The 15,644-nt window shown below is 45.4% G+C and overlaps 1 protein-coding gene across 2 annotated transcripts in view; it reads left to right on the plus strand.

Moving 5' to 3' along the window:
- Window positions 1-13,459, plus strand: part of LOC311113743 (uncharacterized protein) — a 32,913-nt gene extending 19,454 nt beyond the window's left edge. For both annotated transcript variants that reach the window (XM_084157045.1, XM_084157044.1), the window contains 2 exons: window positions 10,964-11,011; window positions 11,364-13,459. In XM_084157045.1, the coding sequence (XP_084013171.1) occupies window positions 10,964-11,011; window positions 11,364-11,407 (92 nt within the window). In that variant the 3' untranslated portion in view covers window positions 11,408-13,459. The remainder of the gene's footprint in view (window positions 1-10,963; window positions 11,012-11,363) is intronic.
- Window positions 13,460-15,644: the final 2,185 nt, after the last annotated feature.

Genomic DNA, 15,644 nt, shown 5'->3' on the forward strand with positions numbered 1-15,644 from the left:
CTTCTGCTGGAAAATCAGTTTCTACTTCATTCACTGCTCTCAAGTCTCATCGGGGTTCTTCACAGGCAACAAAGGCGTGTTACTCTGAGGATTTTTTATTGTCTTCAAAACACCTGCTTTCGAAAGTCCTTCAATTTGTGGTTCGGTCCCTTGGATTGCTTCATCTTTCAATGGATACTGATTCTTCCAAGGAGGTCTGGCTCCTGGTCGAAGTTCAACTTTCACCGGTTGGGCTGATTTCACAAGTCCAATATCGGTACTGTGTTGAGACCACAAACATTCTGGAACTTGTTGCAACATCTCCTCTTTCATAGGGTCTGAATCCATCTTCGCACTGCAAATAGATTCATGTGTCATCCGTACAGCTTGTGGCTGTCCTTGTCCTTGAGCCGAAATCATGATTTTGAGAAATCGCTGATCTTCACTCCTCCAAATCGCCAAATTCTCTTTCATCGGTACAAAAACAGCTTTCTCTGCTTCTATCATCATTTCTCCTATATGCTTCTGCTTATAGTCTTCAGAAACCAACAAGGTCACATGTGGCACGCTCTTCTCAATCTCAAATTCTTTATCCAGATAATCGTCTGTGTTTATCTTCATAGCTGCTCCTTGTGGTCCTAAAATTATGCAACATGAGCTGAGTTGAACTTTCTTTGGTTGATGACTCAACCATTCCTCTGAGTTCGATTGGGCAGCATTCTTGAAATACTTGAGCGTACAATGAAATGGATATTCCGGAAGCCTCGCATCTGGCATGTTTGCCACAATTAATTTCTCCCATATTTTAGCCGGCTTCAAAAAATCTGCACTGAGATTTCCAATCCAAAATACTGAAGAAGAGTCACTCTGTCGTCATCAACAATTGGTAAACCGTTTCTTTTGGCACTTCTACCAGACAGCCGTCTGGCGTACATTTTATTGTACAATTCAATCTACACAATGCATCTCTTCCCAACAATGCAATAGGTGTATGTTCCGATACCAGTATGGGTATTGTAGTTTTCTGATTTTTATAGCAGAGCTCAATTGGTTCCGTAAGAGGAATCAGCTGTTTCACTCCCTCAAACCCGATTGTCCGAATCAGTTAATTGGACATGGGGAGATGTGTAGCATCTTCAGGCCGAACACAGGTGAAAGCAGCTCCGCTATCTGCCATCACTTCCAATGGTCGGTTGTTTACTTTCACCTCAATTGTTGGATCTTTTTCCGGTCCTGATGCTACCAGCTGACACCCCCCTTTCGGATCTTCTGGGCACCTCTAGAATCCTGGCTCCGGGCCCCTATAAGGGTTCACCGGTCCTCCAAATGATCTTGACTGGCCCCTGTATCTTCCTCTGAAATTTCCTATAGTGTTTCCTCCTGGCCCATTACACTCACGGGCAAAGTGACCAACCTGTCCACAATTATAACACACTTCTGAAGATTGCTGGAAGTATGGATTAAATCTTCCTCCTCTTCCTCTTCCTAAACCTTCTCATCCTCTTCCTCTCCAATTCTGTGTCTGTCCGGAAACTGGCTGTGGATATGAAACAACTGGTACCACTAGTGGTGGCTGGGACAATTGCGGTTGGACCTGGTTCGGTTGAAGCTGTGGCAGTGATTTGTTGATTTGGTGAACACTGATTCTGCATAACCAAAGCCTGTTTCTTCTCCTTCTTCTTATTCTCCACCAGTTGTATTTGATTGAGTTTTCTGAGAGTTTCTTGGTCCTGTTCTTTCTGGTTGTGTTCCTTTTTCCTGTATAGATCCACTTGATGGGCTATATGATCTGTATAGATACCTTTTGCCATGCTTCCAAGTCCAACCACCTCTGCCAATTTGCTCCTTACTGGTGAGGAAAGCCCCATCTGCAGTTTAGCTCGCAAAATTGACTGCTCCATTTGACTCACATCTGGATCATTTCCGGTAATATTTCTCCACACTTGATGAGCTCTTGACACAGAGGCTCTCGGATTTTCTTGTTGTCCTAGTGGGTCAATCAGAATGTTGTCAGGATGCACATTTGTTGGAAACGTATCTTTCAGTGCTCTCCACAGCCAATTTCTACTTGCAGCTAACAACTCAGGATCATTCACCGCAGTCCCCACATATCGATTAAGTCCAGCTCTCTGAAAAATGTCTTCCATACCTGGAATCCCAAGGAGATTAGCCAAAAGTCTCTTAATGTCTCTTATGGCAGACTGTGTTTCCACCGTAATTTCTTCCAACTTTGAAATCCAAGGATGTGCTCCATCTTGAAGAGTAGGCAGCTTCTCAAGTATATCTGACATATCGGTATTCTGCAGAGGCTTATACTCCAGGTTCTGTCCTCAGATTATCACTGGCATCATCTTCTTACTTGTGCTCCCTTTTCTTGGGCGCAATGTATACTTCCTCTCCAATTTTTGGGATCCTTTTTTCAGCAGTTTTTCCTTCTGTATCTTCAGCTTCTCGAGTTGTTCTTCCAATTCTCTTACTTCTTCTAAATTATTTGACTTATCCAAGCATGATATGCATCGATCCATATCTCTTTCTATTTCTTCTGTGCTAGTCATTGTAGGATAAAGTCCTCTTGAACATGAAGCACCTTTAATCTCCAAATCTTCATCGCTGTCTCCATCTTCACTTTCATCAGAGGTCGGATCTCTTGTATCCTTCTTCTTCCAACTTCCATCACCCCTTCTTTCCGCTCTGGCCAACCTCCGTCCGATCACAGGGTCATATCCACCCATGATCTCTTCTGAATCACTCTGATCATCATCATCTTCAAATTCCATCCTCCTGAACCTCACTCTACCCTTAGTTTCCAGACGTGTCTGTCAGCTTCCTGCTTCTCCTGTTTGTCTCCTGGCCTCTAGAGGTCAGCTGTGTTCCCCTCTGCCTTTGTTCTTCCTCATGTGTCCTCATTAGTTTGATCCAGGTCACCTGTGCCTTGTTTTCCCTTTAGTATTTTAGCTGTGTGTTTTCCCCTTGTTTCTCACTTGGTTATTGCGTCCTGACTATGTGTCTCCTGCTTTGTCCCACCGTGTCAGTCCTAGTAAGTTGTTCGAAGTTATCTTTAGTTTGTTTTTCTCCCCTCGTGGAGTGGTTTTGTTTTGCCTCCTGTTTTGGAACATTAAATCTACTTGCCTGGAGTATTGCCTTGGGTGTTTCATTTGGGTCCTACAACATCTCCTCTTTGGCTAAGGGGTAGTACCCCCAGCTCTACACATCTGAGACCGGAGTTCTAGCCCGGCTTGTGACAGAATAACCAAGTCAATCATGGACCCAGAAACACTCAGTTCCCAGGACCTGTTGGCGGTGATCACTCGACATGAGGCTTCTTTCCAGCGCCATGAAGCCGTTCTCAGCCGACAAGAGGAGCTGATGGCTAGTCATTCTCAACTCTTGGCCGAAATGATGAGTGCCCTTCGCCAGCTCTTTGAACGCCTCCCTGGTCCTCTCCCTTCCCCCAGGTCACCCCCCAGTGACGACAGGCCTTCTCGGTTGGCGGAGCCCCGACTACCACCTCCCAAGCCCTTTTCTGGGGATCCAAGCTCTTGCCAGGGTTTCCTCACCCAATGCTCCCTCACCTTCGAGCTCCAACCCTCAAGTTCTCCCACAGACCGTTCCAAGATTGCCTACATCATTACCCTTCTTTCAGAAAAGGCGCTCGCCTGGGCTTCTGCGGTGTGGCAGTCCCAGGAGGCCTGTTGTGACTCCCACGCTGCATTTGTAGAAGAGTTCAAGCGGGTGTTCGATCATCCTGTCAGTGGGCGGGAGGCTTCCAAGCGCCTACTGTCTCTCCGTCAGGGCCCCCGAAGCACGGCAGATTTTGCCATTGATTTCCGGACCATAGCAGCAAGGAGCGGATGGAATGATGAAGCGCTGAGGGTCTGCTTTCAGGGAGGGTTATCTGAGCCCCTTCAAGATGAGTTAGCCACCCGAGAACCAGCTGGAGATCTCGAGTCCCTCATAGCCTTGGCCATCCGCCTGGACAATCGTCTAAGAGAGCGGAGAACGGCTCGCCGTCAGGTGTCTCAGTCCCAAGTTCCTCTGAGCAGCTCTGTTTCTCCTGTTTGGACTCCGTCATTCAGAGCTGCCCCAGCTCCTGAACTGCCCCAGGATTCCCCGGAGAGCATGCAGTTAGGCCGTTCCAGGCTTTCTCCCAACGAAAGGGAACGTCGCATGAGGGAGCGTCGGTGCCTCTACTGCGGGGTTGCCGGCCATTTCCGCTCCACTTGCCCCGAGCTTTCGGGAAACGCCTGTCCCCGCCCAGCTACAGGAGGGTTGTGATGGGGAAAATTAGAGCTCCTCCTACTAACGCGGTCCTAGCTATTCCAGCCACTCTGTCCTGGGAGGGCCACCAGCATCGGGTCCAGGCTATGATCGATTCCGGTGCCGCAGGTGATTTTATGGATGTAACCTTGGCTAAGGAACTTAAGATCCCTACCCAACTACTTCCTCAACCCCAGGCAGTTACAGCCTTAGATGGCAGACCTCTGGAACCAGGAAAGGTTACTGAGGCGACTCAGTCCCTGCGACTTACCATCTCTCAACACCAGCAGGAGGAGACCTTCTATCTCATTGACTCTCCCGAGTATCCTATTATCCTGGGTCACCCTTGGCTATGCAGACATAATCCCCAGATCGACTGGCCTACTGGCACCATTCTAAGCTGGGGTCCCACTTGCCAACTCACCTGCATGCTTCAGAGTCCCTCAGCCCCTAGTACCCAGTTTCAAGAGTCTGTTGACGTCTCCCGAGTCCCCAGTGTTTACCATTGGTTCAAGGCAGTGTTCAGCAAGGCCCGGGCTACTGCCTTACCGCCTCATCGCACGTATGACTGTGCCATTGATCTACTCCCTGGGTGCTGCCCTCCTAGAGGTCGGATCTTTTCCTTGTCCTCCCCCGAGCACGCAGCTATGGACACCTACATTAAGGAGTCCTTGGCAGCCGGCCTCATCTATGCCTCTACTTCCCCGGCTGGGGCGGGCTTCTTTTTTGTTGAAAAGAAAGACGGGGGTCTTAGGCCTTGTATTGATTACCGGGGACTCAACAAGATCACGGTTCGGAATCGATACCCCCTTCCTCTCATGGCCACTGCTTTTGAGCTGCTTCAAGGGGCTTCCATTTTTACTAAGCTGGATCTCCGCAATGCTTACCATCTCGTGCGGATCCGGCCAGGAGACGAATGGAAGACGGCGTTCAACACGCCCACGGGGCACTATGAATATCGGGTGATGCCGTTCGGGCTCACCAATGCCCCCGCAGTATTCCAAGCCCTGATTAATGATGTTCTCCGGGATATGCTTAATCTGTTCGTCTTCGTGTACCTGGACGATATCCTCATCTTCTCGAGGTCACTGAAGGAGCATGAGGGGCATGTTAGCCGGGTTCTCCAGAGGCTCCTTGACAATCACCTCTACGTTAAGCCTGAGAAGTGTGAATTTCATGTTTCTCAGACTCAGTTTCTCGGGTTTATTGTCACTCCCGGGCACCTAGAGATGGATCCCAAGAAGGTCAAGGCGGTCCACGATTGGCCCACACCTGCCACGGTCAAGGAGGTTCAACGGTTCATTGGCTTTTCTAACTTCTATCGGAAGTTCATCAAGAATTTCAGCTCGGTGGTAGCCCCCTTGACGACGCTTACCAAGGGAGGAGGGACCAAGATTCACTGGGGTCCGGAAGCAGCAGGGGCCTTCGAGGATCTCAAGCGCCGCTTCACTTCTGCTCCGATTCTGGTGACCCCTGACCCAGAAAGACCTTTCGTGGTGGAGGTGGACGCCTCAGAAGTGGGGGTAGGAGCCGTCCTGTCACAGAGGGGTGCGGATGGGAGATTACACCCTTGTGCCTTCATGTCTCGCCGCCTGTCTGAGGCCGAGCGCATCTACCACGTGGGGGATCTAGAGTTGCTTGCGGTAAAACTGGCCTTGGAGGAGTGGCGCCATTGGCTTGAGGGGGCTCAGCACCCTTTCCAGGTTCTCACAGACCACAAGAACCTGGAATATCTCCAACAGGCTAAGCGGATGAACCCTCGGCAAGCACGATGGTCTCTTTTCTTTAATCGATTCCAGTTCCTCCTGACTTACCGACCTGGCACCAAGAACGTCAAGCCGGATGCTCTGTCTCGAGTCTATTCTCCCGAGGTACAAGAGAAGCCCTTGGCATCGATTATTCCGAGGTCTAGGATCGTCGCACCTCTTCAGTGGGAACTAGAAAGAGGGGTACGAGAAGCTCTTGTCCAGGAGCCCGATCCAGGCGGTGGTCCTGCCGGTCGCCTGTACGTTCCTCTCTCTGTTCGGGCCCGCGTCTTGCAGTGGGGTCATGAGTCGCCCTTGACATGCCATCCAGGCAGTGCTCGCACACTGGAGTTCCTCCGACGGCGGTTTTGGTGGCCGTCCATCAAGAAGGACGTGCAGGTCTATGTTGAGGCCTGCCCTGTGTGCAACCAGGGAAAGTCGACACGCCAGCGACCCCAGGGACTGCTCCATCCCTTACCTGTTCCTCGAAGGCCATGGTCACACCTTTCTCTGGACTTTGTTACGGGACTTCCTCTATCCCAGGGCAACACCGTCATCCTAGTGGTGGTAGACCGGTTCTCTAAGGCTGCCCGGTTTATTCCCCTGCCCAAGCTGCCCTCGGCTAAGGAGACTGCTGAGCTCCTCATGAACCATGTCTTCCGGATATTTGGTATTCCCCTGGACGTGGTCTCTGACCGAGGTCCCCAATTCTCGTCCCGGTTTTGGGGGGCCTTCTGCAGGCTTGTTGGGGCCACAGCCAGCCTATCGTCGGGGTTCCATCCAGAGTCTAATGGCCAAACGGAACGGATTAATCAGGATCTGGAGACCACCCTGCGGTGTATGGCGGCCAGTAATCCCACGTCTTGGGCCACCTATATCATTTGGGCTGAATATGCCCACAACACCCTCCAGTCCTCAGCCACCGGATTGTCCCCATTCGAATGCCAGTTCGGTTACAACCCTCCATTATTTCCAGAGGAGGAGGCGCAGGTTGGTGTTCCCTCGGCCCAGCGCTTTGTCCAACGCTGTAGGCGGACCTGGAAGAAGGCCAGGCGTGCCCTCCTTCGGACCTCCCAGAGATACCAAAGTCAGGCTAATCGCCACCGCCGGACGGCCCCTAGTTTCCGAGCTGGTCAGAGAGTTTGGTTGGCCACTAAGAACCTGCCCCTCCGGGTCGAATCCAAGAAGCTTTCCCAGAGATACATCGGCCCTTTCCGCATTGCTAGAAAGGTTAACCCTGTGTCTTATCGTTTGGTTCTCCCTCGCTCCCTTCGTATTAACCCCACTTTCCATGTTTCACCTATTAAACCTGTCTTGTCTTCTCCCTTTGCCCCCCCACGCAGACCCCCGCCACCTCCCAGGATTATTGACGGCCAGCCAGCCTACACAGTCCGCCGGATACTGGACTCCCGGAGGGTCCAGAACTCTCTGCAGTATCTGGTGGACTGGGAGGGCTACGGGCCAGAGGAGCGCTCCTGGGTTCCAGCCAGGGACATCCTGGATCCAGGGTTGGTCCGAGATTTTCGCACCCTGAGGCCAGGGTGTTCTGGAAGGAACGTCAGGAGTCGTTCCTAGAGGAGGGGGTCCTGTCAGCTTCCTGCTTCTCCTGTTTGTCTCCTGGCCTCTAGAGGTCAGCTGTGTTCCCCTCTGCCTTTGTTCTTCCTCATGTGTCCTCATTAGTTTGATCCAGGTCACCTGTGCCTTGTTTTCCCTTTAGTATTTTAGCTGTGTGTTTTCCCCTTGTTTCTCACTTGGTTATTGCGTCCTGACTATGTGTCTCCTGCTTTGTCCCACCGTGTCAGTCCTAGTAAGTTGTTCGAAGTTATCTTTAGTTTGTTTTTCTCCCCTCGTGGAGTGGTTTTGTTTTGCCTCCTGTTTTGGAACATTAAATCTACTTGCCTGGAGTATTGCCTTGGGTGTTTCATTTGGGTCCTACAACATCTCCTCTGTGGCTAAGGGGTAGTACCCCCAGCTCTACACATCTGAGACCGGAGTTCTAGCCCGGCTTGTGACAGTGTCGTTTACATTTGGAGTTTGGATTCATCTTTATGGTCGTTTCTGCTTGTCCTCTCTCTATTATTCGTTCATCTTCATCTCTGATGCAATAATCACCCTCCTGAATGATCACTGGAAGCTGAGGATAGACGTCCTTAAACTCTACTTCTTCCTCGTAAGGTGGGGGTCTTTTTGCTGAATCCGTATGTGAGAAAGGTGTATTGACTTCTGCCATTAGTTTTTCTGTTATCTTCGCCTCTTTTGCCATTTTCTCTATACCTCTGTCTCTTATCTTTTGTATCTTTTATCAGTTTTTGTCCCTCATTTTCAAACAACTTAAGAACACCCAGCTCTCTTTGTCTCTTTTCTTTATGTTGTTCCCCTTTTTTCCCCTTCTTTTGATCTGCCTTATACGTGGACACAAGCACTTGCATTATTTTAATTACGTCTGGGTTAAGAGTCCCTTCCACTGGCCATGGTTGTTCAATGTCAGGCCAACGTTTATGCTATTTTCCAGATAACCTTGCAATACCATTAACTAGAGGGTTACTCTTTTGTACTACATTAACAGGAGTAATTACTTTCGTAGTTTTGATGTCCTTTTTCCGCATTGTAACAACTCTTTTATATTCCTTTATAGTTAATTATTTTATTATTATTTTAAACTAATTAATTTGTAAACCAAAAAATACTTTAAGCTATGTATCTTATCTTACCCTCCTATTTTTTTTGTTTTTTTTGTTTTTATTCTACCAAATTATTGATTAGTGGCAATCTTACCACATCCGATAAAGGAAACTAGTCAACTTCAGAGCAATCGAAAAATAAAGACTTGTAATCCAGCAACACTACAGCGCCCACAAACCAATTGCTTAATAAGCACCCAATCACCTTAATTTTACAGAATAATCTCAGTGCTGGATTTCCAACACAACTCTAATCAAAACAACCCATGCACAAAGAAAACTCCAATGTGTAATTCTCAATTACATCAATTGATCAGTCTGTTGCCAAGTCCCCTGCTAAATGGTCACAACATGAAATATTTTAGGCATACACAAACAGATAAATGCCCTTCATCGAGAAATGTGTCTATAATATCCTGTAAGGGAAAGTACGTTTGTGGATAGAACAGTACTGGCCTTAATTGGACTGGATCCAGGACAGCACACGCTGTCGCGTGACGCACTGGTCAGCACCTCCTCTCTCTCTGTCTCCTCCTTCTCGTCTCTCACACCACAGGAGAACAAAAGAAAAAAGAAAGATTTCCTTACAAAAAACTAAAACCCCTGTTCTCAACCAAAACATATATATGTATATATATCTAACATAAAATCTTATCATAGCATGAGTCGAGCATATAAATCTCTGCACAATCCACACAGCTGAAACACAGCAGAGACATCTTTCTTTCCACACACACATACACACTCTGTCTCTCATACACACATGAAAACTATCCAATCAACAAGAATGCATTCATTCATACAGTTCCTAAAGCATGCTTCCGCCGCTCCTTTTCCTTTATTCCTTTTCTTCCAAAATTTTTGTTGCCTTGAGTTGCAGATATTCAATGAGAGGCTACTTCAGACATATAGCTCGTCAACTATATATCGAAAGGTAACATACAATTGAATTTGTATTCTACAATCTCCCAGTTCCTTGGAATGGACCCGAAAATTCACCTAGTGACTTTCCAGGATTTGCGGCCCATCTAATGATCGCCTCATTTGAGGACTTCCGTAGATCAGCGGCGTCCTAATCCTTATTCCTGTTTTCCTTAGTTCCTTGTCCCTTATTTTATTCCTTTATTTTATTCCTTTTTCCCTTTAATTTTATTCAAGCCAAATTTCCCTGGGCCCAGTGTTATCAATTCATTTTTTTCCTTTGATCCTTTATTATATTCACACTCCCCCCTGTTTGCGTTGTTTCAAAATTTAGAACGGAATCTCATCACACAGCAATCACAGCATGGCACACACAGGTTCTTCACGGTGCATTCCCTCAACGCACACACAGCCACATGAACTGACCAGCGCCCAAAGTTGTGAGAAAGCTCACCTTATCTGACGGCCTCTGGAGCGGGAGTCAGCTCGGAGCCCATGATGGAACGTTGAAACAGACGCAACTGTGGTGTCCGAACAACGATGCTGCGATGATGTGTTGATAAGGAATCCGCTGACACTGTACTTATTTATAAAAGTTTATTATATCAAAGATTTCAGCATCAATTTACAGACTCTGCAGAATCTGGAGAGCAACAAAACCAATCCCAAATATGATCACTCTCCCATTCTTTTGTTAAAACATGGTATATATATCCTATGCTTTATGTAACATAAGGTGGCGTGATTTGAATAGACCAATCCCTGGCCTCCACATATCCGAATCTCCTCTGTTTTAGGGGGCCCCTATAGTAACACTTTCCAGATGTTTCAGCAAAGTAGAGTAAAGTTAATCTAACCCACAATATGAAAACCTCAGCCAAAGTTATAGAAGTTCAGATACCACATGTCACAAGTGGAGTATAAAATGGAGGCTGGATGATTACACATTTTTTACCAAACCAGTTGCCAATGATGATGGCTCCTCTTTTGTACTGTTCTCATGGGGAAATCGTAAGAATTGACTCACCCCTGTCCTAATTAAGGTAGTTTAGCTGCATGGCTGTGGTGAAGGGAGATTATTTATTTGCGTCTTACTATTATGTAATGCTGGGTGAAATATGGGCCTACCTGCACTGTGAGGGAAGACTTGCTGTCTTGACTAACTTTTCTCTTTCTGCTCAACTGTTAATTCCACTGAACTTTGGAGGAGGCAATGCTCCTCTGGAGATTTAAATGTTAGATGACATTCCTCCACAATATCTCACAGATCAGCTTCTCACTTGTCCTTGTCGGTTATAGGTCACAGTGGCCATCCAACAGACAGACATCACGATGAGACATACAGACATCACGATCACTGACTGTCTTTTTCTTTTTTAGGTGGCCACCAAACAGATACCAGGCATGATGAAGATGTTGAAGCAAAAGGTACTGTGTCCATGTGTTCAATCTACAATTAATATATCTATCTAAAGTAATTGTATCTACATCTACTGTATTTATAATAGCTCTCTTTCTATTCAGCATCATAGCTTCATTTTTTAAATGATTGATTATCTTGTAGTTAACCTTGTAGTTATCTTGTAGTTTACATGCTGTCCTTGTTCCTTGTAATGATTAGTGGTGTCTCTCCTGTTTTTACTTTCTATTATTTTGTAACAATATGCTCTTTCTCTCTCATTCTCTCTATCTTTCTCTCTCTCACCTTCTCTGTCTGTCTGTCGGTCTCTTTTTCTTTCACTCTCTCTCTCCCTCCTTCCCTCCCTCTCCCTCTCTCCAGGTCTAAACAGGGACAGTCCACAGGATCAGCATTCCAGTCTCTAGTAACTGATTCGTTAACTGGCAGTCTCTGGAAGGGACTGTTTCCTTGACGATCAAAAAGGGGCTTGTCACCATCACTATCCTTTGATGGACTGTTTCCTGTTAAGTGTCCGATGACAGTCACTTTGGCACTCAGGTCATTCTGATTGAGGCATTTGTTTCTTCATAATCTACTGATAATACCAGCAAACTTGAACGTTGCAAAAATTCGGTGCAACTTCTGGCGTGCTTTTACTGTGAACACTGAGGCTGTACCCATTTTAAGTTAGTTTAAACAGTGGTGAAGTAGGCTAGTATGGCTATCATAATGTAGGCCTACTAGAGTGGCCTACCATAAAAAACAATGGAGCAAATGCATCCCATAACATTTTAACATGGAAATAGCCTACAGTAGCAGCCAATGTGTGGTGTTCAATGTAGGCCTACATTCAATGAAACTTTAGAAGAGAACATGCAGGGCTTGACATTAACCTGTTTATCCACTTGTCCTTCAGACAAGGAGGTGACTGAAAATGTTGTGCTTTATGCAAGAAAGCACTTTACAAAATAAAGTTAATTTTGTTTCGGTAAGTTGCATTGAAAGTAGCTATTATTGCGTTGATTCGATCACAATTCCCACAGTAAAGGGAAACGTTGATAGTGTTAACTAACGGGGAAAACGAGAAATGTAAGTGAAATTCAATCTCGTGCTTCTCTGCATGGGCTGATATTTCTTCTGCACGGCATTCCCGGGGATCTGTGCGCCCACTCGCAGCTTAGAGGGAACATTGTTAATGAGTGAACACTGCACTTTTCCATAAACATTAAGTCAAATTGGTTTCGTAAGACTGTACAACATGACATGTTTCATTTCACCAAAGATTTGTTGATCATCAGGTTTTGATGGATACTAATGTGCCTGGTACTATGCTCCCTGAGCTTTGATTCTGCTACAATGTGTATGGGAAGAAATGTTAGGCTAAATAGTGCATTACTTTTGACTAGAAAGAATAGGGTGCCATTTGGAATTCAACCTATGACTTTGTGTAATCTCTAAACATTAACCAACCTTGTTACCAACAGCCAGCCTGTTGCTTCAACAGTTCTACTGCAGCAGTTTCTTTTGTTTTGTCCTTCCTTTTTCTGCTGGTGGAAAATCAGTATCTGTGTCTATATCTATGTCTGATCTGTGTCTATGTCTGATCTGTGTCTATATCTATGTCTGATCTGTGTCTATATCTATGTCTTGCCCAGGGCTCGCCTCCATGAGGTCAGTTTAATGGAACGCAACAGTAAACATGAAAAACAATGGACTAGAGTCAATTATTAATCTGAGAGAATTGGTATCAGTTTCAATTGAACATGGACATTTTCACCTGGTGGTTGATTATGATAATTTTGGAAAACCATTTAGAAATATTTTGTGTTATGCAAGAGGCAGCTATTGTCTTATAGTTATATAATGATTGTTTCAGTTCCCTTTTTCTGATATCATGTTGCTGGTGATGGCATTACATATCAACAGAGAAATCTGTTGTTCTATTGTGGCAACTTGAGGTGAATGCTGTCCACAACAAGACTCCACCTCCCACAATTCCTGCCAAATCTTCTACAGTATCTGCTCCTTCTTGCTTATGTGCATACTTCGCAGTTGGCACTGTAGATAAAGATATGATTAACCTATTTCTATGCCAGCCTGCATGGCACTAGTCAGGGACTTTTTTGTTGTTGATCTTTGCTTAGATCTACAATGGTGGCTTGAGATGTTTGTGTGTAAAGTTACATTTATTTCCCATTTCTAACAAAAATAAGACATGTTATTTCGTAATGTAAGAGGCCGAGATGAGAGCAGACTCCTGTCTGTATATGAAGTGATTATCATGAGATTTGTTAATAGGTTAAAAAAAAAAAGACAACATCCTGTTTTCGGCCGAAAGATATGCCTGCTTGAGGCCTACTCCGCACTTTACCCCATATAACAGACTTTATTGTTGCTACATTTTGTATGTTTTTATATGTGACTTTGTTTGTTATTAATGAGATCATTGAGATTAAAGCTTTTTACTTTGTTCAGATAAAACATCTTTTGTATGATATTTTTGGATATATTTCGCACTGTGAAATTCCTATTCAAATCTCACACCTTGATACTGTTAATTAAATATAGGGCAGTAAGAAAGTTTTTACACAGAAAGTTTTGTAAATAGAATGAAAGGAAGCTTTTGAATTGTAGTAATTAAAAACAACAATCTTTAAACAAATGAAAATCAAAATTGATGGGGAGGCTAATCTGCATTCTTTCATGTTCTAAGATCTAAACTGTTTTAAGGAACCAAAAGCGGGTAACCCTCCATGTGCTCGCCAGAGGTAGCCTGACTGCCATTAGGTACCGAGATGAGATCCTCAGACCCCTTGTGAGACCATATGCTGGTGCGGTTGGCCCTGGGTTCCTCCTAATGCAAGACAATGCTAGACCTCATGTGGCTGGAGTGTGTCAGCAGTTCCTGCAAGAGGAAGGCATTGATGCTGTGGACTGGCCCGCCCGTTCCCCAGACCTGAATCCAATTGAGCACATCTGGGACATCATGTCTCGCTCCATCCACCAACGCCACGTTGCACCACAGACTGTCCAGGAGTTGGCGGATGCTTTAGTCCAGGTCTGGGAGGAGATCCCTCAGGAGACCATCCGCCACCTCATCAGGAGCATGCCCAGGCATTGTAGGGAGGTCATACAGGCACGTGGAGGCCACACACACTACTGAGCCTCATTTTCACTTGTTTTAAGGACATTACATCAAAGTTGGATCAGCCTGTAGTGTGGTTTTCCACTTTAATTTTGAGGGTGACTCCAAATCCAGACCTCCATGGGTTGATCAATTTGATTTCCATTGATAATTTTTGTGTGATTTTGTTGTCAGCACATTCAACTATGTAAAGAAAAAAGTATTTAATAAGATTATTTCATTAATTCAGATCTAGGATATGTTGTTTAAGATTCCGTCTCTCACAGTTGAAGTGTACCTATGATAAAAATTACAGACCTCTACATGCTTTGTAAGTAGGAAAACCTGCAAAATCGGCAGTGTATCAAATACTTGTTCTCCCCACTGTATGTATATATTCTTAATTCCATCCCTTACTTAGTTTGTGTGTATTGGGTATATATTGTGAAATTGTTAGATATTACTTGTTAGATATTACTGCACGGTCGGAGCTAGAAGCACAAGCATTTCGCTATACCTGCGATAACATCTGCTAAACACGTGTATGTGACAAATACATTTTGATTTGATTTGATTGGATGCCCACATGCCGAAATGCGTCTGTCTTAACAATGTTTACCTACTGACGTTGTTAACTACTGTTGCGAACAGCACCCACATGTACATAATATAATGTATCTTCCTCTCTCTCTTCCAGCTATGTACAAATCTCCAACCATGAGTTCCAGTCCTGAGAACAGCATCAAACAGAACACGAATGTGACCATTTCCTTCAACTCTACAGGCGGGCACCAGAAAGGGTTGATCTGGTGGTTTGACGAGTTTAGCACAAACTGCACAGAGAGTGCTGAACTGGTGGCCAAAGAGACCGACGACTAACTGTTTAGCCTCTCCAGTAAACTAACAGTTCTGAAGGCTACATACAGTGGTTCCACAAACTACTCATGCACAGTGCACAACACCAATGGAGTCCAGGAAGGGAAGGCATCATTTGAGATCCCGTTTGTACGTTCAGCAGGTACGTTCTGCCATCGTGGTTGGTATACACAGTTTGAATGAATGATGTTTTTGATGTCATCCTTAGTGAAAGCAGGGCCAAGTCCAAAACCTGCCAGTCTCCCTTATTACCTCATCCAGACCCTGATAATAATAATTATATGCCATTTATCAGACACTTTTATCCAAAGCGACTTACAGTTATGCGCGCATACATTTTTGTGTATGGGTGGTCCCGGGGATCGAACCCACTACCCTGCCGTTACAAGCGCCGTGCTCTACCAACTGAGCTGCAGAGGACCACTGATAATTGTAAACAATTCAGCCTCAATCTAGTCTACTTTTATTAGCATAGGCCTTTTTACGACGTCTTTATCACGTGTGAGCACAATGAAAGTCAGCCTTATAATGAGAGAACAACATCACAAGAGTGGAGTAGATCAAAGAATCCTAACACTGCCCTAGATCAGGCCAATCTGACAGAGCATCTTCCTTGAAACTTGAAAAAAAGAAAATGAATGTCTTGGTTTGGTTAAGAAACA

The sequence above is a fragment of the Coregonus lavaretus genome (assembly GCF_964263955.1).
Source record: "Coregonus lavaretus genome assembly, chromosome: 40".
NCBI classification, from domain to species: domain Eukaryota; kingdom Metazoa; phylum Chordata; class Actinopteri; order Salmoniformes; family Salmonidae; genus Coregonus; species Coregonus lavaretus.